Source organism: Puntigrus tetrazona, chromosome 16, assembly GCF_018831695.1.
Source record: "Puntigrus tetrazona isolate hp1 chromosome 16, ASM1883169v1, whole genome shotgun sequence".
NCBI classification, from domain to species: domain Eukaryota; kingdom Metazoa; phylum Chordata; class Actinopteri; order Cypriniformes; family Cyprinidae; genus Puntigrus; species Puntigrus tetrazona.
Window position 1 is genome coordinate 17,365,104 of NC_056714.1, and position 26,107 is coordinate 17,391,210.

The following is a 26,107-nucleotide window of genomic DNA, read 5'->3' on the forward strand; positions in this document are numbered from 1 at the left end:
TTACAGGTAATACATAAAGGTTTCCCAGAAGACTGCGAAATAAGTACAATTTATTCTGATGATCTGATTAAAAAAACTTTAAACCCCCAGCTCCTAATGTATTGTGTTGCCTGATGTTGAGCATCAGTACTTTTCACCTTATATAATAGCTATGAGTCCTCCAGTTGTCCTCCACGTGAAAAGATGGATCTCAAAATCATATACTGGAAGAATGTACAGGAGCTGGATCCTCATAACCAGGTTCTGGTCACCAACAGGAAAACAGGAGCCTTTGTCATCACTACAACAGAGAAAAAGTCTTTTGGGGGGGTTTTGGGATATTGTTGTTGTCCAGTGGGAGGCCTTGAAATCAAAAAGCTTGACAGCCGCGAGGTAATCGACAGTACTGGGCAGGAGGTGGCGGTCTGGTCCTTCTTTCTGTAGGACAAACCAGCGCCATCTGTTACTGGCGCCGAAAGGGTTAACGCTGGAGCTGTCTATGTCGTTGTTTCGAGTCGAGTTCAGGGAAAGCAGCGGCAAAGCGGAGATGCTGAGCGGAGGGCTTTTCTAGTCGCCCCTCGGTGTTCAGTGACATGAGCAGGTTTGCTAAAACACCAAATTATGGCAGGGAACCTCAGACGCAACGAGTCTCTAAATACTCCCGCCGCCGCGTAGAAAAGCCGCATTGTTGAGCGAAACCCTTGTAACGAGCAGCAATAATGCGAGGCGCGGAAAGCAGCGGCAGGTCTGCCGTGATTGTGCTCTGCCTGCTGGGATGCGACTTATGGACGGCGGCCGCCAAAACGCTGCAGGAGAGCAGCGACGCCAAAGGTACGAGACGCGCCGTTTACACGCACGGATACTTTACTCCCGTGTAGGTTTCTAAGGATCTTGGAGGAGCTTTGGAGGCTTTGCTTTGACTTTCTGGATGGCATTCCCCGTGCTAACTGTTAGCAACCTTAGCATACAATAACGCAAAGTGTGTAACGGCCGTAACGCGAAGACACGTCTTATCAATGAAATGGTTTTTAATGTAGCGTTGTTTTAACAACGCAGACTTTGTTAACTGTTCGCAATTGGACTGATCTAGTGTTTTGTAACTCTCGAGCCATCTGCTTGAAATCGGATCTCATTTTTGTGATGCCTGCCCGTTGCAACAAGCATCTCTGCAGCTTCCAGCGCGCATGAACCCAGCGGCGCGTGTCATGTTGTGTAGATGAGACCAAGCAGCGTTTTTGTCCGTTTCTCAATGTTTTTAAGGCGTTTGATAGAGCATATAATCAGATTCAATATATATATATATATATATAAATAAACAGTAAGAATCAATGTTGAATTCCATGAGTGCTGTTTAATTCAATGAATTAATTTAATTACAAATTAATATTTTATTCTAATAATATATGTAAATTTATTAAAGAGCTGCTGCTCTTGTCTGGTTAGTCGGGACTTCTTTTTTTTTTTACATTTATAATATTCATTATTAGACGTATATACCTATTACATACGTACGTATATACCTACATATACGTACATACCTATTTTTTTTCTTTTTCTTTTCCTCTAAGTATTTTATATATTTATAGAGAGGCTTAGAAACTGAGAAGCTTAAAGACTTTGTAGTGATTTCACATTATCTTAGGATCTCTCTGAAATCTTAATGGACCTTGTTTATTTATGCCGTGGTGATTTTAGCATGACATTATTTTAGGCTTCGGACTATTTCTGACTGTTTTAGTCTAAATGATCTCGCTAATGTATAACGTAATGCAATATTAAGTGTGTGTGCATTAAGATGTCAATGTGCCGGCGAGGAAGGAAATTGAAAAGTCGTCTTCATATCGCTAATTCACATTTGACATTTACGTAATCCGGATAGCGCGTTGAATACTTTCAGGTGAAGCAAGGGTGTTAAATGATAATGTTGGCAAAGCTCACCTCCTGACAGTAGATTGATTCAGCAGTTCATAGACTGCCAGTTTGGTTAAATCCTCCCTGTCTGAGCTTATAATGTGAGGGATCCCCTCCTCTCTCCCGATGGAGTGTCCTCCTCCCCCTCCGTCTCCTGCTGATGAGCAGCGGCAGCACAGATGGGTCTGCTGCTCTCTCTTCTTTAGGACAGTAGACTGGCACATTGCATGCTTTGAGTATGCAAAACAGGGCTTTCCTGCCTTTTGTCCGGTCTGTGCCACTTCCTCATCTCTGGGATCTGAAAAGAGAATGCCGTGTGTGAGGCCTTGACGCTGCATAGTCAGGCCCGGAGTGAGTTTTGCCATGCAGCCTTAAATCCTGTTTGTAATCTTCATTTCTTCATTTCTTACTTAGAAAGTAGTTTACCCAAAGCTTTGTTTTAGTTACTAAATGTCTTCAATTTTTATGCTCCACGTTGTTTAAAAAAAAATTTAAAATAAATAAATAAAATATTTCGCAATATTACAGTACTGTATTTTCCATTAAATACATTTGAAAAAAATAAAAATAAATATATATATATATATATATATATATATATATATATATATATATATATATATATATATATATATACACACACATATATATATATATATATATATATATATATATATATATATATATATATATATATATATATACACACACACATATATATATATATATATATATATATATATATATATATATATATATATATATATATATATATATATATATATATATATATACACATATATTTATTTTATTATTTTTTTTTTCTTCATCTTATCCCATGATTTGGTACCTAATTTATACAAGCATCTTTGTGACCACCCAAATCTAGTCAGAATGCCTTGTGCTTCTTGATAATGGATTTTGCTGAGGTTATGCGTACCATTTTATACCACGATGCAATGCGTCTAGCAAAGGAAAGAGTCCAGATTAAGAGCTTTAATTGAAAACAAACCGCATAGCTGGGAATGAGTAATAATATACTCTCTGCTTATACAAATTTTTTGTTGTTGTTTATCTATTTGTAATGACCTCCAAATATGTCCCATGTTGCTAATGCCAACAGTCGGATATTTACTGTAAGCAGCTGGTTGTTGTTGCACACTTACCTAAAAAATGGACTGCTTAATAGTTTCCTGCTATAACGCACAGGGGTATAGAACAATAGGTCTTAGGAAACCAGCTATGTTTTAGAGCTTAAGAGCCTCATAAAGGCAGATAAAGAGAATAAGTCTGGTGTTTTCTTACTTGTTAATTCTCAGTTTTCTGGGTTTTGCTTGTTACACTGCAGAAATGGAAGCATGTATCTGTTTGTTTGCCAGCAAGCATTTCAAAGCATTTTAAGCACACGGGAGACCCCCGTTGTGCTTAATTTTTTATGTGGTCATGTTTTCTCCGAACACTCATTTTCTCATCTCTGATTACCAAAACCAGACCGTCTCCCATGGGCAAGCTGGTCAAGCAATTCTTTCTCTCTCTTTCTCTTCACTCACAAGCATTATCTTACAAACAGAGATAGTGGATTTTTATATCACTCTCAAAGTGCCTTGTTAAGCAGCATCTTAAAGAGGCTTGGAGAGTTTTACATCTCAAATCTGTCATAAATACTGAGACTAACAGTATTGAAAGTTGTGTTAATGGCACCAGGCCTGTTTTCTGAATCATTGTGTTTCTTTATTTTAGAAGGTTGTGATGTTTTACTGATGTATAGGGTCATGCTTCATTGGTAACAGTCATTAAACAGCCCTCGAAGAAAACTTTCTTGTCCACTGTTGCCTTAAGTTTGGGTTTATAAGTTTTAATAGCATTGTTTTAGCTGTGAAGGTGTTTTAAGAAAAGGTAGAATGAAAAAAAAAATCCTCTGAAGGAAATGCTTTTAGATCTGATTAGAATTTTATGGGCTGAATCGCCTGTTTTTTGTTCCTGTGAAACATGATAATCCTCTAGACAACAGCAGTCTTTTAACTTTAAGCAGAGCCTGAATGTACTGAATGAGCGAGGAACTCTGTCTCATTCACACACACACACACACACACACACACACACACACACACACACACACACACACACACACACACACACACACACACACACACACATGGCCTGTGTCTCTCCTTTTATAGAGGGAGAGGGGGAGAGAGAGAGAGACACGGCCAGTCTGCTGCACATCTGGATAAGTCATTTTCCACAAAAACGGAAAGACAAGCTTGTTTTATGTTTTTAAAATGTGAAAAAATGAAATGTGTTAGAAAGTTTTGCTTTTAGACATGTGAAATAATCATTGAGAAGCATTCAAGAAGAGTTACGTTACGTTAATATTTAAATAGCATTCTTTGGAACTGTTCTTTGCCAATGTAGAACAAGTTGTTCTTTAGTGGGATGGTCCCTGTAATAGGAAACCATCTTCATAAGCTCTAGATGATCAAGAGTGAATTGCTGGTTGCTCTTGTTAAGGATTGCACAATTAATACATTTTATAATCAAAATTACAATTGCGGATGCCACAATTATGTAATCGTTCAAAGTGGCAATAAATTGCAGATTTTTTCTTCTTTCTGCAGGTTGTCTTAAGGGTTTTTCTATTTCATTTTAGTTTTAGTGTGACATTATAATACCATTCATAGGTTCGTACATTTCGAGGCTGAATTGAATACTGAAGAAAAATAGTGTTTTCAGCTTATGTTCATGCAAAAATATGGCATGCAGTTGCTTTAAACAATGCTATAAATATCGTTTAGTGTAAATTGTGATAATCGTAATTTAATAATCACAGTTACAATTTCAAGGGAATAATCAACAATTAGGATATTTGCCCTACTCTTAATGTAAAAGAGGCTGAAAATGAGTTTCATTGGATTAGATGAATGACTTCATCATACCCTGAGCCCACAGATTTGATTACCAACTAGTGCTAAAAAATGCTGATGGTCTTATACAACTCAAATGTTTTGAAAATAAGACTCTCTCTGGGGATGGTGGTTAGGGTTTGGTTATTTGACTTTCATTCAAATGCAAAAAGAAGAGTGAGATGTCCCAGTGAAATCACACATGACCTCAGTATTGTTGTCAGTATTACTACTGTCGACTCTTTGTAGCACTGTGATTTTGCTCGGCCAAATTATGGCCTGTTAAGGTTCCAAATGAGAGTTTGGTTGAACTTGGTGCGAAAGGTTTCCATAAGATGAATATTTTTAAACATAAGTTATAATTATGCTTTTCAACTCAACCTCCAATATACAGTTTTCAATAGAGAGCTTTCCTATATATATATATATATATATATATATATATATATATATATATATATATATATATATATATATATATATATATATATATATATATATATATATATATATATATATATATATTATTTATTTAAAGGAGCAGTGTATTGTATTAAACTGTTTTGCTTTTATAATGGTTAAACTTGCTTGTTTTGATCATTTTTATCAATAAATACACTAGTAGTAAATAGTATTTAACTTCATAGGTTTTAGCGCTCCACCTATTCAAAGTGAATATTTAAGTTATGGATGTGCACCAGTTCAATAAAGATCTTTCATTTTCGGCAGTTGTGCATAATCTCACATCTCACCGTTTTGAGAAGTAATATACAAGAAATTGAAAGAGGGTTAAAATATCTTTCTGGACTGTGTCTCTTTATTTCTTGGTTTCTCCCACACACCCACACGAACCAATCCTTGCACACTTTAACCCTGTATAACCTTGACAGTACTATTTCTCTCTCTCTCTCTCTCTCTCTCTCTCTCTCTCTCTCTCTCTCTCTCAGATTAATCAATAATATGCTTTCCTAAGGCCTTCTTAAGGTTTAGAATCCAGCGTATTGACAGATTACTCTCTTCATTACCGCTCACATGACTCTGCTCTCGGGGTTAATGATGCCTAGCATCTATGGCACATAGACATGGGTTTGGTATTAAATGTCTTTGTCTAATCATGGTTCTGCGCTAACATTTTTATGTTGAGTGAATTTAAATCATTGATGATTTGTTAAATTTTTTTAGACTGTAATAGGAATTGTTCAAATGAAAAGAAAATATATTAAAAGTTAGCCTATTAAAGAAAACGTCCTTATTTAGACTATTACAGTAGGAGGTATGCCTGCCTTCCCTCTCTTTGCCTCTGCCTCTTTCTGTCCTCCACTGCAATGCAGCATTCTGAACGGTGTGTATGCACACACACACACTCTTACATAAACACATCCATACTTATTACGTCCAGAAAAACCCTTATTATTCACGGCTGCAGTTACATGCATATATATCTTGTAGACTTTAGTTCTGTGATATGTAGGCCTATTCTATGTGTTCTCTTCCTTCTGGAGATCCTTGATACAGAAATATAACTGTAATAAAGTCTATTGGATTAGAGACCTATAAGCTCATGCTTTAAGTCTGCAGACAATGGAGAATTGTATCCCACTAGGTTCATATCACATGACTTTTGCCAAGGAGAGAAAACGCAAGTAGAATCTGAATGTCAAAAGCAATTTTGAATTATCGCATAAAGTTCGTTTTTTTTGTGTTCAGAAAAATCATCTGAATTCATGCTGTAGCTTTGTGTGAGGAGCAAACCAACGTGATCTTTAAGTTTTGTATTTATTTGTTTGTTTGTTTGTCTTATTTAATTAGAGATTTTTATGAAATCTGAGAGCTTTACGCACTTTCAAGGCCCAGAAATGTAGAAAGGACAATGTTAAAATAGTCCATGTGACATCAGTGGTTCAATCATACTGTTATGAAGCTTCAAGAGGGAAAAAGCAAAGAAAACAAATAATGACTTTATTTAACAGTTTCCTCTTTTCTGTGTGACGAAAACACGCTTTGAACAATATTAGGCTAAAAGGTGACAGCATTCCCGTGTACAGTATGATGCTTGAACATACGTCTCATTTATGATTGAATTCACCCAGATTGCGACGTGCCAACAGCTGCTGTAAGTATGAAGAACGTATAAGAGCAGACTGCACATGCAGGGAATCAGTGAAGTAAAGAGGAGGAGGGAGAGGGGGATTCCCAGAGAGTCCTGCAACCAAACAATGAATAACCCTTTGGAAAACACTGACAAATAAGATTGATCCTGGCAGGTTAAAAGTTAACTGAAGGTTTCCTGAGAGCAAAACCCTTTTCACATAAGCTGTCTTTGTTTTACTCTTAATGATCTTTGAGCAGAACTCTGAATCACACTTACTAAATCAAGCTTCGTGATGGGACCTTCTTGCAAGTTATTCATATAATTGTGCTTTGGTTTGCTGGTTTGATTTAAAACAGCTGTTTTATTATTCAGTCATTGATTTGATCCTTAAGTCCTAAAAGTCCATTTTTGAGACATTGATTTTTTTTTTCTCTCCTCCTTCTCTTGGACCAGATTTTAACTAGATATAGCCCAGTAAATGTTAAATTGTTAAAAAGCTAGTTTAGTTTAGTTATGATTATATAATATTTTATGTATGAATAATATATATTGCATTCGTATAGTACAAAATATATTGATATAATTAGTTTCTACCTTTTAATATATATTAATATATATAACATATATACATATATATATCATATATAACAAAAGTCTATATATAATATAATTGGAAGGTGGTGTAAAATTATATATAATGCACAGACCTACTTTGTAGTGATATATAAAAAAAACAATATAATGTAAAATGTGTCCTCATTAAGAGGATGAACCCATGCGTGTGTGTGCTTGTTTGGGGAAAAAATGTTACAAAAGGAGTAATAAAGAGGTGAAAGGATCAGGAACGGGAGAAGATATGGGTATTAGTGCATCTGTTATGGAGCTTACTCTGGATGAAAAGATAGATGGAGAGAGAGAGAGAGAGTAAAGTGTGCAGGATGAGTGAAGCCATCGGACGGCTTTAATGTCTCTGTGAGGCTCAGCAATTCCCAGTAGAGCTTGAGGCAAAGGAAAATTCTTACTATTCATCACAGTGCTATTTTTCAAGTCAAATATTTACCTAGTGTTGGATGACTGCGTTCCCTTCAGATTGCCGGATAGCATTTCAAAAGCTGCTTACAGTAAACACAGCAAAGAGTGCTGCAATGACACTGCCTGCACCTGTGCTTTGAAAAAAAGACCACAGGTGGCTGCGTATTGTACGTGCTTTTATTTATCATTTTATCAGTAGTTGTTTATTGAAATAAGCATTTTATATTTGACTGAAAACGCTGCCATATTGTTGAGATCACATGACCGGCTGAATTCTACACATTCATAATGGTAAAGTATCAGGCGCTTGTTTGCAATGTAAATGAGTTATGCTTGAGAGAGCCACTGTAGGGACCTTAAAAGCATGTTAAACAAAGACAACTGCGCAGTTAAGTACCTGTTCGTAAGTTGTCATTATTCTGCTTATTCTTTGGTAGTCATTCTCAGAAATGTAAAACGATGCACATTTCTGAACAAATGAACAGCTTTAGAGATTTGTTTTTATTCGTTGCACTTACTTGGATCAGTGTTATTACTATAAATAAAGCACTCTGTGGTGGCTTTAATTGGCGCTTGAAAAAAAAAGAAAGACCCTTGTGTAATGCGTAAATTTTGCTAAGTATTCTGTCCTTCCAAATCTGTCAGTGCTGCCGGGACCATTCTGTGACCTCCTCACCCCTCTGTGAAGATCGATATCCTCCCTCGCTCTGAATCACTTGTCCTCTGGGAGTAAACCATTGGGCTGAAAGGGCAACAATAGCAACGTGTGAGCATGAAAGGAGCATGTTCATAAAAAATAATACAAACCTGACCACTTTCCTTTCGTGTTCACTAATGCAACATAAATTTGATCGTAAATGCAGAAGCCGTTATTCTAGTTTTCAGTGTTTTTTTTTTTTTTTTTTTTTTTTTTTTTCCTGAAACAAAAAAATACCATGAATCGATAAGTCTAGCATGTTTTCAGTATATCTCAAGTGTTTTGATTTTGGTACTTTTAATATGAAATAAAGTCTCAGATTTCAAATTTTGCATAATATTGCGGTATTAAAATGCTAAATTGAGTTTTGGTGGTGTTTAATATGGAGTGACAGATCGCTGTATAGCACCTGCGTGAGCTTATCATCTCCTCCATATTAATACCAGTTTCAGCACAAAATAAACATGACTAAACATCAGAAGGCAAGTTAAAACAAAGTACAACTTTACGATCTTCATATTTAATAAAAAATACAATTGAATTAGAAATATTATGTAATTCTAACTTTTATTATTAAAAACATAATTAAGTCTAATTTAAGTAGTTAAGTAACCTTCAACATTATAGTAATGTAACTCTCATGTGGCCTATATTTTACAGCGTTAAGGCCCATTCAAACCAACCACGATAAAGATAATGATATAAGAGTCCATACCAGCGAATGATATTGTCTGTTTATTCTTAGCGCGCACGCATCTGCCGCCTTCTGATTGGCCGTCAATGTTTTGTGTAATTCACCAGCTAAATCGTTCTGGGGTGTGTTTCCCAAAAGCGTTGTTAGCCAACTATGGTCACAAGTTCCGTCGTTACCAGCATACTTCAAAGATTCTGGGTTTCCCGAAAGCATAGTTCAAAATAATACAATCAGCTCCACAAACGTATGTGGTCGGAACTACAGCTTTGGACCTGTGGTTAGAAGCATAGTATCTTGTTAGTAAGATATATGACTTTAATAAATTTGCACTTGGGCACAAGAAGCAAGCTAACATGCATATTTTTGTGCATTCATTATAAATGCTGCTTTGAAAAGAGTGCTAAGGGAACCCTGGAGTATGACATAAGAGTGACGTGACGGTGAACAAAAAATAGTAAATTAGTCAATAGGTGCCATGTTCAGTGCAGGAATGGTATGACAGGAAGTTGTAGTGGTTTTGACAAACCACGCTATACCTTGAAACCTGTTATCGTCCCATGTCTAATGCATAATAATCGATATTCAAGTGGGAATCAAATCGATTTTTTTTGTTTTTGTGTGTGGGATGCATTTTTAGTACCACAGTCAGTTATACATATTTTGATGTTTCAATTACAGTAATTTACATCAAATATTTTTATTACCTAATGGCTGCCAAGTTACGTATTTAATTGGTGTTCCCTACAACCACTTATTTGCTTTAGTTTAACCAGGAACTTTATATCACTCCAGTAATTTTTTCCTTTACAAAAGTCAGTTACTCAAATCATTATTATACATCTCTTTGTTTAATGGTCTGGTCAGTAGCCTTGTACCTGTAATAAGCAGGATATCATGCAATCAGCTGGTCGTTATCTCAGAATATGGTTCTTCAGGCTGATCGGAGACATAATTGTCCTGTCAGGCATCGTTATAATGACTGGCTGACTATACCTGAACCTTTAGCGTGTATTAATCCGAGCTCCGTCGGTTCAGTTTGGTTTGTGCTCTTTAGGTGGGGTCAGTGCTTGTACACACAGCTGTCAGCCTTTCACTGATGAATCACTGGGGAGGGAAGTGACGTGATGTTAGCAGCATTTAAACTGGTGTGCGTGCATGTGCGTCAGTGTTTTGGACTGTTTTCCTTTGGCTTTCTGGTGGATTTCAAAAGCACATGTGTAGGTAAGACAGTGTTTTTATACTAACTCTAGGCGTGGATTGTATTAATACACATTAATAAATGGATGCATAATAAATGTTTTGACACACTGAAATAAGTTTATGTTCATTTGGTGTTAGTATTTGTTAATATGTGTGCATGTCGTCACTTGCTGTTTAAGAGTGGTAATATTGGCAGGTTTCGTTTCCTCGATGTTTTTTGCTAGAGAGGTATAATGAACAAACTGAATAAATTCCTTTTTATCAAGTTTTTCTTTAGTTTTTTTTTTTCATAGACTTTTCAAACACATCATTTATAAGATTAAAGCAAACAAACATGTTTTTGTGAAAAATAGGCATATTGGTTTTTAGAATTGGGCTTTAATGGATAAAAACGTGTTGAAAAGCAGCACAGAAGCCTTTACCTCTACAGCAGCGTACTCTTTCAATTGTCTGTCTGCCCAAGAACTTTTTCTTCACTTTGATTGGTTCGTGCGGAGCAGGTCAGTGGAATGTATCACTACATGAAAAGGAAGCGTGTTTCTGCAGAGCCAAAGGTTCCTAGAGGAAGGAAAACAGCCCATTGTTTTCCACAGTTGTTTCCATTGGCCCACGAAAAGGATGTGGAGGGGGTTATCTCTGTTGGTTGATTGGTTCTTTTCCTTAAGTGCTCTTTGAAGATTTTTATGTAAACAGCCAAGGCAACCCGAAGAACATTTTTCAACGTCAACATTAGGGTGCACTTTATATAATTAAAAAGTGTCACACATAATACAATTACTCATTTTTAGTGGCTGTTCTTGGTGGTCGTTTCTGCTGGTCTCATACATGCACTAATTGCTTCTTGTCTTACGAAAAGTGTAACCTGAATACATTGTAAGGTTTTTAATTCATCTAAATCATTCATTGCTTCACAATTTCTTCTGTCTTAAGAGTGGTAAATCATGAGGGAAGGGTCTAAATACTCCGATGTTGAATGACTAAATAACCTTATCGAATGAATGCACTAGAAGTTCAGTATATAGTGTACAAAATGTGACTCTGTCATCTTGACATTATTCTTTCCTCTACAGAAGTGGCTTTAAAGGTTCACCTGAGCGACGCTAGCACTCATCAGCCTCTCGTTGGCGTCACCGTGGAGATCTTCACTAACCACACTCCTGTCGCTTCGGATATCTCTGGTGCCGATGGCAACGCCTACATCAGGTTTCCTTATCGCCTTGGCGACCTTCTTGTAGTGACGGCAACCAAGCGTGGCTATGTACCCAACTCCATCCCTTGGCGGCCAAACAGGCTTCCTGGTAATGACCTTTTATATTGGGTAATATGTCTCATTAGCTCTGTTTTACATTGAGATTTCCTTTCCTGTGATCTAACACTTAATCTCAAAATCAATATGCATATTTTTAATGCTTTACTTAAAATGTTGCAATGCTCAAATTCACTAGTAGCATTTAAACAATTGTTTTGGGAATTTTTTTTTTTTTTAACTCTTATTAGTGTTTTTTTATTTTTGTATGTAAGTCACAATAGGGTGAGTTTAAAGGGAAAGAAGAACACAAAACAGCAAGATCAGTCATTAGTGTGTTTAGTGGGGCTGGACGATATATTTGTCGGTTCCGTTCAGTTTTGCGTAGCTTGTCAGTGATCTACTGCTCTGTGCGTTAACTGCCGCTTCTTTTGAAAACAGATGATGGAGGTTTACCGCTAATCACATAACTGGCTTTATTGACGAAATGTGCATGAATATATCGACGAATACATCATCCGGCCCTAGTATTTAGTATTTTCTACATTTGATGAGAAGAATCCACTAATCTTAAAGCTGAAGGTGTCAAAAGCTCAAATTATTATTAGTATTTCTTACTCCTCCTTAAAGAGGTAGTTTGATTTAGTTTATATACAGATGTAATTAATGCATTAACTATTCATGTACTTACATGTAGTTAAGGATAGCTCTTAGTTAGTTTATAATTAGTTAACGCCTTTAATAATCAATTATGAATTAGTGATGAATTAAGTATTAATTTAGGCATTAGTGCATTATTATTCATTATTATTCATGTGCAAAGTGTTACCCAAATTTTCATTTAAACTGTAAAAACATGGATGTTTGTCTCAATTTTTTTTCTGTTCAACTAAAGTGTACTTTTATCACCGTGTCTTAGTCTTGTTTCTTTGCTTTGATGATTGTGTTAATGGGATGGATTACTTCTACTGTAACTCCTGGTGACTGACACATCCTTTGGGTCAATTTATAGAGAATCTGGGACAGGAAATGAAAACTGGAGTGGGGCAGGAATGCAGAAAGCTGTTAGAAAGAAATAGAATGTTCCATTACAGCTAATGAGATTAACCTACTAACTAGTTGCAGACACAAGTGAATGCGCCTAAATAGCTAAACACAGCACAATCACGCAGATGTTTGAGGACACTGAGACCGTTTGGTAGCACTTTGTGGAGTGAACGGAAGATCATCCTTGCAATAATAAGTGAAGTGTCTTCAGAGGAGACGTTTTGTGATGTTTTGGACATGATTCTGAGCTTGCAGACGTTGTTGTGACTCATTTTGTTTGTGTCTGTGTTTAAGTCTTCTCATCTCTCAGTCTGGATCTGCTTCCTGAGAGGGCTGCTACTCTGATGGTGTATGACGACGTGGTGCAGATTGTCTCTGGATATCAAGGTAAGAGTTACGTGTTTGTGTGTTCAACAGGTTATTTTGCTGCCTCTTTGTTTTATGAACCTAAATCATTTGTTTATTTATTGTCACGAGTACGCTTTTATTGTTGCTCCTTTTATAGATGAAAAAAGTTACAAATATGTATGATATTTAATACCCTTTGCTTAACACTTAAATGTTTAATAGTTTTATGTTTATTTGTTTTTTATTTTATTTATAATATGCTAAAATTAGAAGAACATAATTTTATATGCTGAACTCTGTAACGAAGCTTTAATGGTGATGCAGTTTTGTTGTTCACATATGCACACTACTTCACTAGGGAATGAAAAGACTGTTAATGAACTACCTGTAGTGGAGGAGAGAGTGTGGGTGTGTCTAAACTCTGAAATCAACAGCCCGACAAGTGTGTGTGTGTGTGTGTGTGTGTGTGTGTGTGTGTGTGTGTGTGTGTATTTGCACGTATTGTTCAGCAGCATTCATATATTGTCACCTTTATTGTGCTACGTAAACACTAAACAAAAATCTATATTTTGTCTTTAAGGGAAAACAAAACTGTTAAGAGTTTTAACTACACTAAATGGAAATTATGTATAATACAAGAAGAGAAATGTTAATGCGGTTAAAAAAAAATCTGGCATCATTTCATTTTCTTTTTGTAATACTTTTTTTTTCAGAACTGGTTCATGATTAATTCAAAATGCCTAGTAAGATTGTTGCATTAAAGTTTAGTTTTTTTTTGTTTACTTCCTATTCGTCAAGTGATCCTGAAGGGAAAGCACAACAAATATTAATTGGCACAATTGTTTTTGTTTTTGTTTATTTAACAGCGTATTTCACCCTTTAAATTTATTTGCAGAGACATGTATACACATTCTTTGACCTTATTAAATGTATGCATATTTTCTAGATCTAGACCGATTTAAGGATATTTGGACAAACAAGACAAATACAGATGAAGAATTCAGTTGAATTGTTTGTGTATAGAGTCATGTGGCGAGTGTAATGAGAATCATTCTGTACTGTTGTCCACGTGGCTCATGAGACTTCATGCTAATTAAAGCTTTCTGTGTGAGTGCGATACCAAACTGAAATGAGAGGCTCTACACACACACACACACACCAACACAAGAATGGAAAGAATTCACTTTAAACCAATATTTCACATTCCTCCTTTTTTTGTCTCTGTGCTACCCACATGTGCTCGTTCTTCTTTCTTCCTAGCTTATACTGTTTTCCTTTGTCTTCCTCCTAGCAACCTCTTTCTTTTGGTAACCTGTCCCTCTGTGTGTGTGATATATCAGGAGAGTAGCATGTTTATGGGTCTCAGGGGAGCACTAACACCGCACTCTCATTCAGAGCGTCACCCCAGTCCTGTCCCCTAAAATCACTATCACCACACGCTTCTGACAAAAGCAGAGCCTCGGACGCATGGCTGAAAGACACACACGTGCGCCACAAATGTGCTATTATGATCCTCTACTTGGGGATGTTTATTTCACACTTTCACCTATCGCTCAGAGGTCCCATTTCTGTCCACTAAACCATTTTTCAAACAAAACGCCTCTCATATTTCATCAGGTGTGTGTGTGTGATGTGCATAAAATCTCTTCTGAAGGGAGGGGTGTAGCTAAAGAAAAATATAAAGTCTAAGAGAGATTAGAAGTTTATAATTATTTTCATGGATAAATAGCCGATTACTAAAAGAAAATAAAGCACTAAACACTAAAATCAATTGTTTTAAATTTAGTAATCTTTATATTATGATGTAAGATATGAAACATGGATATTCATTTGGAGATGTGCTAAATATTCAAATTTTTAATGCAGGGACATAAAATAGTTTTTTTTATCTTATAGTAGTAGAGTATGCATCCTTTATCCATCCTCCGTATCTCCAAGTCTTTAGTTTTATCATATTTCTAAAAAAAAAAATACAGCTCTACAATTCCCTGAGCTCCTGGACGTGTGCTTTGTGGGTGGAGCTAAAGATTGACGAGCACTTGTAATTTCACTTACCGTCTGCAGCTCTGAATCATGACCGGGATCTTTTATAGCTAGGACTGCTGGGACTGATGCTGTACAAATACAGCATCAGTGAACTCCTATGTCAGGAAGACCAACGATCAAAGAAAACTCTCCGAAACTTGTACAAACCCACAAAGCCACCCTAGGTGTATGAGACTTTCTTCTCTGAGACATTTTGGTTTACATTTATAATTTTAAAACTAGAAATATTTTTGTAACAAAAACCTATCGATATGCTACAGAGGACATGTGTTTTGTTTTTTGTTCGTTTTTTTCCCAATTCAGTTCAATTTAAGTGTGCTTTTTTGTAAATTTCTTTTAAAACATTGATCATGTTTTCTATATCTATATGCTTTTTTTATTATTATAACTTTATATCCATCAGAGGTTCCTGGGGAAAAAAATATTTCACTTAACACCTGTGATTCAGCTTTTCCATCACGGAAATAAATTACATTTTCAAATATATGAAAAAAAATTTGCAATATATTTTTACGAACCACACACTATTGATGAGTGGTATATTGGCACCCCTAGTACTGATGGTCTTGCTTTGGGCGTTATGTTAGTTTAGTGGGGTACTAAAGACCATGTGGCCTATAGCTTAGTCTCAAGTCTATGGTATATAAAGTATGCCACAATGGAAACATAATGACCTCATCCATCTCTAGAGACACGCGCTGCAATACCAGCACTCCATCAGCTACTGATCCATTCCATTTAGAAGGAGAGAGAGAGAAAGAATGGAGTCACATGTATTGTGTCATGGATATCAGATCATTAGCCTAATGTATGCTCATTTCTGATACCTTGTTTTGTTGTGTTTGTGTGTGCGTCCGTAGGTTCAAAGCTGCAGCCATGGGTGCAGTTCCAGAGAAGAGCACTGAGTCTTCCTTCTAATGCAACCTACACCAACCTGACCGCCTTCCTCACAGTGAGCAGTTCAACACAAGACACGCAGTACTTCCCTTACCTGCAGGGGCTTCATCCCAACTACACAGGTAACACATCAGAGAGCTAGGGAGACTGGGGTTGACATGACCTCCAATTTTAGTAGTCAATACCAGTGAAAATCAACATATGATGTGCTATTGATTGAATATATTAGCATTAAAACGTGTAAATGGGGAATACTACTTCTATTTAAATCGTGTAAAGTTATTTTTACCTTTGAATTGATCAGTGCTGCTTTCAGAATTAAAGCTTTTTGAAAGAATGTTCTTTAGCTATGAATAATTAATTGTTAAACCATTACAGAACAAGTTTTGTCTTCCATAATGATGATTTATGCTGCAAACGTGAGTTCACTTTAAAATTAATGACACTTATTTTCTGCTGTGGTCGTAATTATAGTGGATGGCTTGTTATGTCTGTCTGATACTATTTTTGACTCGATTTACATTTAATATTTATTTCATATGTCATCGAGTGTGGATCCAGCAATGTATTAAAATTGGAGAGCATAAGAAAGACTTGTTTAAAAAAAATCTTACTGCCATTCTAGTAGTGTCTATAGTGTAGTCTTTATTTCTTTATTTTTCTGACTTCTTAACAAATCTTTTATGCTCTTTCTCTGATAGGCATTGATCGAAAGTTCGAGCTGACTCCTATAGCTGCTATCAGTGTCCATCTTTTGGGAAGTGATGGGGCGGAGCTTCATGTCAGTGAGCCAATCAGTGTGAGCGTTCCACTTCCTCCAGACAGTGGCTTGAAAGAGAATGATCACATCCCCGCCTGGAGGTTTGACCCTAAACTGGGTGAGTTTATAACGCTCATGTATCTTATAGTAGATATTAAGGCATTCCTGTTTACAGCCTCTGTGAACATAAATCACACGAGCTGTTACTAACAAATCAAAAATAAAGGGTTATGCAATGAATTGTTGCACCAGAGGTGCTGAAGGTGTTTCCTGCCCGAAGAGAGTTCACCCTGTGTTTGTATGTGAGGTTGTGACTCTTCAAAGCTTTTAGATTTCCTGTCTTCCTGCTTTCTGAGGCGAATAGGTCCAAAGGAAGTGTACAAACCTGAGCTGGGTGGGAATGTTATTGGATAGGTTCTGAAGGAATTTTGATGAACCCATTTCCCAATTTCCTTTACTTGGCTAGTCAAGTCTGTTTGTGGCGACCCTACTTGAAAAGCAAAGAGACATCCTGTGAAGTTGCTGCTTTTTGCTGTAATGGTTTTAAATGAGATTATACTGATTTTCCATGATGAAAAGGGAAATTGGCAAATACTCATGATCAATTATTCAAATAATAGACTAACACAATAAATCTGTTTCATATCAAATCCAAGTCACAAGGGGCTTTCGCACTGTGGCTTTCATATTTAATCCCAGACTGTGTAATTCACAGCCAAAGTGCTTTGAAGTTTTAACAGACATCATACGTGTATTGCTTTCTTAATCATCCAGTTCGCTTTGAATTAGTTAATAACCAGTGGCACTTTCTTTTGTACTTCATAATCAGAGTCACCTTTTAGCTTTTTTGTTGTTTTGAAGGCTGATTTTGTGTATCTGTGTGTGTGAAGTAACGCTGGAACAGTCATCTCTTGATGCTTTAATTGTCTCTGTGAGCACATACAGAATTTGTCCACCATGACCTGACAGACAAAGGGTTTTATCTCATAAATCCTAACTCTGAATATCCCATAATTTCCCAGTGGTACGATAATCATTGCTGTAATTGCAGTCCAGAGAGAATTTGGTCTTTTTCTTCAGTTCAGACTGAATTTCACACAGGATTCTCAAAAACAAGCGCATTAAAACTTTTTGCAATAACAGTTTGGGTCACATGAGGTGATCTTATACAATACCAGACTTTTGAAACATCCTTTGTTAATTCAAAAAAAAAAAAAAAAAAAAAAAAGAACTTAGTTGTCTACATCCCTAAACATTTCCACATTTAGTATGTATTTCAGTGGACATTTGATGTGTTTTCAAGTTTAGACGTATGTAAAAATATCATGAAACTAGACATTTAACCTTTATGTCTGTGGCTTTAAAGCTGAGGTTTAAAGCCGCGTTCGGAGTCCTCTGGCGGGTATCGCTGACTGTTTGACCGCTGGTGTGATTTATGATGCGTTGAACAAATCTGGAGGCTTTGCCGCAGAAGCCTGAGACTCAGTTCGGCTCGCTCACACTCCAGAAGCCAGTGTTGTGTGCGAGAGGCAGGAACGCGAGCAGAGATGGATCAGAATATGTGCGTGCAGGATCTTCAATGAGTTCTTCCCCTCTGTAAGCTCTGATACGTTGCGTTTTCAATGTCCATTCATACGAATCATATGCTGATAATTATTTTCAGATTTTTGCTGATAGCCAAAAAACTGATTATATTAAAATGAAGATCATTTATTGTATTTTGTCTGAAAAATATATTCATGTTTAGTGCTAAAAGTGAATTTAGGCATCACAGTATTATAATGTTGAAAATATATGAAAAATTGATGTTGATTATACTGTATGAAAGTTACATTTAGCAGTGTGTTTACATTATTAGTGATTAAACAAGCTGATGATGAGGAAAAGAGCATGATTATTTATCTTAATCTCTATATCGTATAATGCAGAAGGACAGGAGATAGAGATAACGCAGGATGAAGTACTAAGGGAAACCCCTTTTCAGAATTCATAACTTCTCTGTTATCACTATTGTCTCCTAGCAGCCGCTCATAAACAGAGCAGAGAAGGAGGTTGAAAACAGCAGCCAGCACTAACTCGATTTCCTCTCTTAGAGCACAGAGATGTAAGCTGCTTTGTTGTCTGCAGTGCACTGTGACACGTGGATAAAGACTAAACTGAAAAGCCCTTGGTATCACGCAGCATTTAAATTATGCTGCTCCTCCCTCTTTTTTCTTTTTTTAATATAAGAGCACTGCAATGAAAAATGATCAGACTCTGCAGCATGGTAAACATTTGTGGCTGCTGCTTTTAAATGCTCAAATTTAACACATTTTGTACTCGCTTTGAAAATATTAAAATGAAAAACTGAAATTGTAATAATATTTCCCAGTATTACTATTTTTCTGAATGTTTGATTAATAGATACATCCTAAAATTAAAATGCATTAATCACCTTACTGACTCATCTAACTGCTTTTAAATGATAATGTATGCTAATTCAATACTATATAGTGGTTTGATACTCTGGATGTTTTGCTGTTAACTGAATGCAAAGGATACTGTATCAAAGGCAATTCATTAGTGTAAATACATTATGCAACGTCGACTGGCAAAAACACCTTACGTAATGTTGAGCGCAAAGCTGTTCAAACAAAACTCGCTTTGCTTGGCAGATTGATATATTATGGAGTTCTGCATGTGACTGTATTGTAAGAGTGTGGGAAGATATCCAGCGATATTCCCGTGCACAAACAGTCACGTGTGGATAGAGGTAATTGTGCGCAAACAATGCTGAATCATTCTTCAGCCTCTCTCTTCTGTATGTGTATATCAGCATTTCACTCAGTACACTATGCTTATGTGAACCGTGTGGTCACCAATGCAGTGTGTGATTGCTTATCTGGCGCATACCAAATCAATAGAAGCTTGGGTGTTTGTGAAAAAAAGCAGAAATATTATAACCTTATAACAAATGCTGAGTTCCCTTTTATTTACGATTGTCTACACTGTAAAGACTTCTCATTGTTCTTCCTTGCCTACATTTACATTCTCTTTTCTCAATATTTTCTTTATTATTTAGTCCTCCGTAATCATTCCTTCAACATACACTGCCACCAAGTGGCAACAAATGACTCCATCATCCTCAAATGTGTGCAACTTACACACCAGCTTTGGTAAATTCAACATGTTCGTTCGTTTTACGTGGTTAATGTAGTTAAAACTCTTGCAAATGGAAATGATTGAATAATGAAATGTTCACTTTAATTGAGAATGCATGACAACACAGATCCTGATAGAAGCACTTCCTGTGGTTTGTGTGTGTGTGTGTGTTGGCATGACTTTAAACCTTGTCTGACCCTGTAAACAATTGGCAAAGCATCCAGACAGAATAATGTAGTAGAAGGTCCAGTGAATGCAGTGTAAGTGATCAATAGAGTAAGCTGATAGGATGTCCATGCAGTCTGAGTTGAGTGTTTATCTGCACTGCTTCGACTCATATCACCTGCTGACCGCAGATGTCCTAAAGATTGATGCTTATATTCCCTTTGTGATTAATTCAATGATTGTATTTTCTTGTACTTTAGTTGTGACGTTTCTGGCTATCCATAATCTACTTTTACAGGTTAAATAACAAAACAAAATATATTGTAAATATATAACACTTTATTTAAATAGTCCACTTTAGACATTCTTCTGACAGTAAGTAACTTTGCAACTAGCAGTCATTACAGTATTAATAGACTGTCTGCTTAATATAATCTAACAGTTTATTTCAATGGGTACACAACATACAGCACACTAAGAAATTTTGCAAGTATATGTTAATGTATTCTACTACTAGGAGAAACTAGACAAGCTGTTGAAATGAATGAGAATTGATTTATATGTATATACAAAGTTATTTATAGTTAATAAAATGTCTAAAGTGGACAATCAAAAATAAGTGTAACCTAAATAATCATCACATTTAATTTAAATTTATATTTAAGTTTTGTTTATATAAAAGATTGTTAAAATATATTAAATAAATACAAATGTGTAATATATATATGAAATGTTTTATGTGTTTGTGCAGGGGCCTGGTTGAAGAGCAGTCTTGGATACGTCCAAAGAGAGGGGAAAGAGTTAACCCTTACATACATTGCCCCTCAGCTTGGCTATTGGGTCGCAGCCATGTCTCCCATAAACACAGGTATCCTCCATTTCTGGGCATTTTTCAATTTCTCTATTTTGTTTAGATGACTCTGCATTCTTTGCCCCTTTTGTTTGGCTTTTAATGGAGAGAGGAGCCCGATGGACAGTCATAGAAGTGCTTTGTTGCAGACCGAGTTATTGACTTCTGTAGTTGTTTGCACATTCACTGTGCTATTCATATCCACCAGCTGAGAGAATAATGTGATTATGAGGGGTGATTTTAGTTTGACATGAAAATGATATATCCTCTTGGAAAGTGTTATCGATGGATGCTGTAAAGTGGAGGTCAGGAGGACAGTGAAAATGGGAATAGTGTGACGTGAACAGTATGGATGGGTTACTGTAAGTATGTATTTTTTGCTGTAGGTCCAGTGGTGGCGAAGGACATTAGCACGTATCACACAGTCTTCCTACTGGCCATACTAGGGGGCATGGCCCTGATACTGCTCTTCCTGCTCTGTCTGCTGCTCTACTATTGCAGGTATGCTTTTTTTTTTGTCACAGAAAGTGCAAAGACTCGTAAAAACATTTACTTTTAAATTGTAATATAGCTACTAGGGGTTGTGAAATGAAAATAGTTTTGAAATCACTGCCTTTGGTGTCAATTTTTAATGCCATAGACATTTTATAGTTCTTGGCACCAGTGTCAATATTACAGAAAAAACTCAAGTTCACTGAAGACAAGTAAACAGTCAGTGGTTAAATAAGAATCAGTACCTAACCTAAAATCCTAAAAACTGCAGTACAACAAATAAAAATCTGTATAGATTGTATAAATTAATAATATGTATAAAAAACACATTAGGATCTATATACAATGAATGAACTCCATGAAATATGTTTGAAAAATAATTTCCTATCAACTTTCTAACCTATGGCATCAAATTGTTTATACCCGCTGTAGAATTGGTCATTCCAGTATGACACACAAGTTTTTAAAACTCTTTTGAAGAGATTTTTGAGAAAAAAATACAGTTTCTACTGGTATATCTTCCACACATAATAGTAACATACAGATATAACATACACGTATACAAAATGATGATAGATCATCTGATATATTATGGGAAGATAGAGAATTAGTGATCTCTGTGGTCAAGAGGTTAAAAGTAAGTTTTTCTTTAGTGCTAATGAGAGCTTGTTTCTGTGATTTCAGGAGGAAGTGTGCCCGCTTGCGACCTGCTCACAGGAAGTTCACTCTATCCTCCGCTTTAGATGCCTCTAAACGAGACCAGGCTACTTCCATGTCCCACCTGAACCTCATCAGTGAGACCCACCTAGACCACAACGGGGCTGAGCCAGACATGCACACACCTATGCTTAAACCCACCCCCTACGACTCCTCCACCAATGAGCTTGCAGCTTCGCACAGCGAGCTCCATAGCCGAGGATCCAACCACTACAAACACTCGGTAGAGATATTCCCCCTCAAATCTGCTTGTTCAAACAATCCTTCCCAGGGTTATGATTCCCCGGCGGGACGGGGAGAGTACCGGCGGAGCTACACGTCCATTACAACTTCATCCATCCATCCCCTCCACATGTCCATCTCGTCCTCGTCCCCCCATCCATTGCACCACACCACCTCTGCAGGACGATTGTCTTTGGAGAGTAAATCAAGCTTGCGCGAAAACCGTCTCTCTCCTGTTTCGGTCGTGTCCACAAGTCCTGCCGGATCCCCAGAGCGAGAGCAAGGAATCGAGCGCCGGCCGGCCGACTACATGCTGTCCCGCTCTGTAGACCATCTGGAGCGTCCCGCCCCACTTCCCCGACCTGGAGCCCTGCTCTGCTGCACCTCCGAATTGCAAGTCAACCATGGGGAAGAAACCTACCGCAAGGCTCGTCCCACCCTAGTCATCCCCGCCCACTACATGCGACTTCCGGGGACACACCCTCTGTCGGGCCAAGCGCTGCTTTTGCAGTCGGATGAACAGAGTGAATTGGAAAGCATTCAGGCGGAACTCAGCGCATGCCATCAGCCCCAAGGTCAAGTCCCGCACTCGTGGGGCAAAGGAGAGAAGAAAGGAGTGACGCAAGGGACGGGAGACGACCGTGGCGGAGGAATTGACGAGTGGACGTTGCAGACGGCGGCTATTCCCGCTGATCTCTCCATCCCCAACTCGCTCAGCCAAGCAGGCCTGGATGTGGTGCAGATGAACGGAGAAGATCAGCTTCTGGCCGAAAAGACTTTGATGGAGCTCCGGGGAGGAAAGCCGCTCCCTCACCCCAGAGCTTGGTTCGTGTCACTGGACGGTCGCTCCAATGCGCACATCCGCCATTCCTACATCGACCTGCAGAGGGCAGGATGCAACAGCAGTTGCGTCGGAAGCAACGATGCCAGTCTGGACTCAGGGGTTGACATGAGCGACATCACACCTGGGCGGCGTGTTCGTGATAAAGTCGGGGTTAAAACTGAAGCTAGGGCGCAGCCTGCGGTGCCCGTGGTCGAATATACACCACTAGTGTTTGTAAAGGACTCAAATGGTAATGAGGAGAGCAGCAGCAGCAGCAGCCCAACACCAGTCTGCAGCCCTGAAGAACAGTCTCAAGAGGGTTTTTTGCAGAAAAAAGAAAGGGAAGAGGAAGAGGAAGACGAAGGGACTTTGTCTCCACCTGAGCTTCCTTCTCCACCTCCTCTCCCTGAGCCTGTGGTTGAAATGGCGGTGGAGACGGAGACAGATAACGATGTTTTCAGGACTGAGGAGACTCAAACTCACATGGGCAGCAGCAGACCAGACAACCTGGTCGTCCCTGATGATGGCGGTGAAGACGAGAACAAGAAGAGTCCGTGGCAGAAACGAGAGGAGCGACCACTACTGGCCTTTAACCTAAAATGACATGACATGAAGGATGGTTTACCAAAAAAATGAAAATTCTGTCATCATTCACTTCATCCCATACCTGTATGACTGTATTCTGTGGGACACAAATGGAAACGTCTTTTTGTCCATTGACTTTCATTGTTTGGACAAAATCAGTAGAAGCGTTCTTCAAAACATTATGCTATCTTGTGCAGGACATAAAAGACGTCATACAGGTTTGGAATGTCATGAGGGCGAGTACATGCTGACAGGTCATTTTTGTTGAACTGTCCCTTAAAGTGCTTCCCCCTGTGGTCCCTAGCTGGACTGTTGAATGGAGTTGCCTTATGAGCGCAGGTCTGTGCGTGGCTGTTTGCCTGTGGCAATGAAAGCCAAGAAAGCCATAGCACAAATGAATATTGGAGCAGCTCTGCCTCACAACTGGATGAGGACGAAAAAACTGACGTTTTCAAGCAAAACAAAAGAAAACACCATTAAATACCAACAATCTAATGCACAACTGCTATGGCTTTCCAGACATACACTTTGAGCAAAAAATATCGCAAGCCATTGTATTGAAGGTGATACGTTTAAGCTTTATGAGATGCTGCTGTTTTTGAGCAATAGGACATCTAGTGGCAACCTGTGTACACTGCAACTGCAACTACACCGCTAAGTGTTTCCCGGCACTTATTTTTGAACATTTTATGAGATGAACATCTAAATGGGTAAAAAAACAAACAAAAGAAAAACACAAAACCACTATAATGGGATCTACAGTTTAAATCGCGCCCATTTTTTATTTTATTGTTATCATGCTTTCATGAATAGACTACAGCTGAAGATTTGTAAAACCAAATAAGTTTACACAATGCACCATTTGTTCTTGTTAACCAGTCATTTTGGCTGTGTCGAGCACAGATTTTCAAATGCGTGTTTCTTTCAACTTTAGGATTACAGTAGGACTTTTGCCAACATTGCTTCAGAGCAGCAGACCCGAAACTCTATGCATTGCTATAAATTGAAGGATTATGTAGCTTTAGGTGTCTGTTTTTTATTTTAACCACTGTATTTTAATTTGTTATGATTTATGATTTTTTTTTTTTGAGGTTTGAACTTGCCTTAGCATGCGAGTGATGTGGACGGCACATTCATACGAGGGCTTCAACCGCACTCACTCACATAAACACAGCCACCAGCTTTTTTCTCCCAAACTGTTATTTTTTTGTATTAAGTGCCTTTCTAGTGATCATTTATATTTATGGTTAGGTTTCCTTTTCCTCTCCATTATCAGTTATGATTCCCCCCGATCTCACTGTATGTGTGTTTTTAAAGTTGTATCTAGATAAGCAGAGGGGTCCAAGAGTCTGAAACCACACAAAAATATTTTAAATTTATTTTAGGAATTTGACAGCATTGAAACAATAGTCGATGTAAAATAAATATAAATGATTTGATTTAAGTGACTAATAAAATTTGCACCTCAAGTGCTGCTGCCATTAAAGCAAAAAGGTATGACATATACATTTTTCCATTGAAAGTTTATTCAAATTGATTTCATCTTATTGTGTGTGAAAATAAATATATATATACATATATATGTAATTTATAAAAATATATGTAAACATAAAAATGTATTTTCAAAATGAATATATATATACATAAAAATGTATTTTCAAAATGAATATATATATATATATATATATATATATATATATATATATATATATATATATATATATATATATATATATATATATATTCATTTTGAAAATACATTTTTATGTTTACATATATTTTGTATACATTTTGTATATGTATACATTTTTCTTCAGTCATTATTTTTTGTAGTCTCAGACTTTTCAATCCCCTGCATGTTTGGTACATTTTATGATTGCAGTCATGTATGTATGTACATATTCATTCACCCAGTTGTTTATGTTTGTGTGTGTTGCTTGGTGTATCTGTGTGTCTGCTGTATACATACTATGCAGTGTGTGTATGTACTGATGTAGGACTGAAAGCAGTGTATTATTATTTGAAAGCTTTTGAAAGTCTGGCTTGTTGCCAGGGTAACCACTTTGTAAGAAACCTTGTCACTTGGCTCTTCAGCAATCTACTTTTGAATGTCTGGACTGGTTGTTTGTATTATAATTCAGGCCTATTATCCCAATAAAGCCAAAAAACCTGATCAACACTAGCTGAACATTTTTTCCAACATATCCAATACTGATGGAATGCAATCAAATCAGAATGTTTATAACCAAATATAATATAT

At 37.2% G+C, this 26,107-nt stretch overlaps 1 protein-coding gene across 1 annotated transcript; it reads left to right on the forward strand.

The window, feature by feature from the left end:
• The first annotated feature begins 344 nt into the window (after nucleotides 1-344).
• Nucleotides 345-25,466, forward strand: fam171a1 (family with sequence similarity 171 member A1). The gene is made up of 8 exons (XM_043261413.1): nucleotides 345-810; nucleotides 11,579-11,806; nucleotides 13,096-13,188; nucleotides 16,056-16,214; nucleotides 16,794-16,970; nucleotides 20,910-21,026; nucleotides 21,395-21,509; nucleotides 22,185-25,466. The coding sequence occupies exons 1-8, from the start codon at nucleotides 699-701 to the stop codon at nucleotides 23,863-23,865; spliced, it is 2,682 nt and encodes an 893-aa protein (XP_043117348.1). The 5' UTR covers nucleotides 345-698; the 3' UTR covers nucleotides 23,866-25,466.
• Nucleotides 25,467-26,107: the final 641 nt, after the last annotated feature.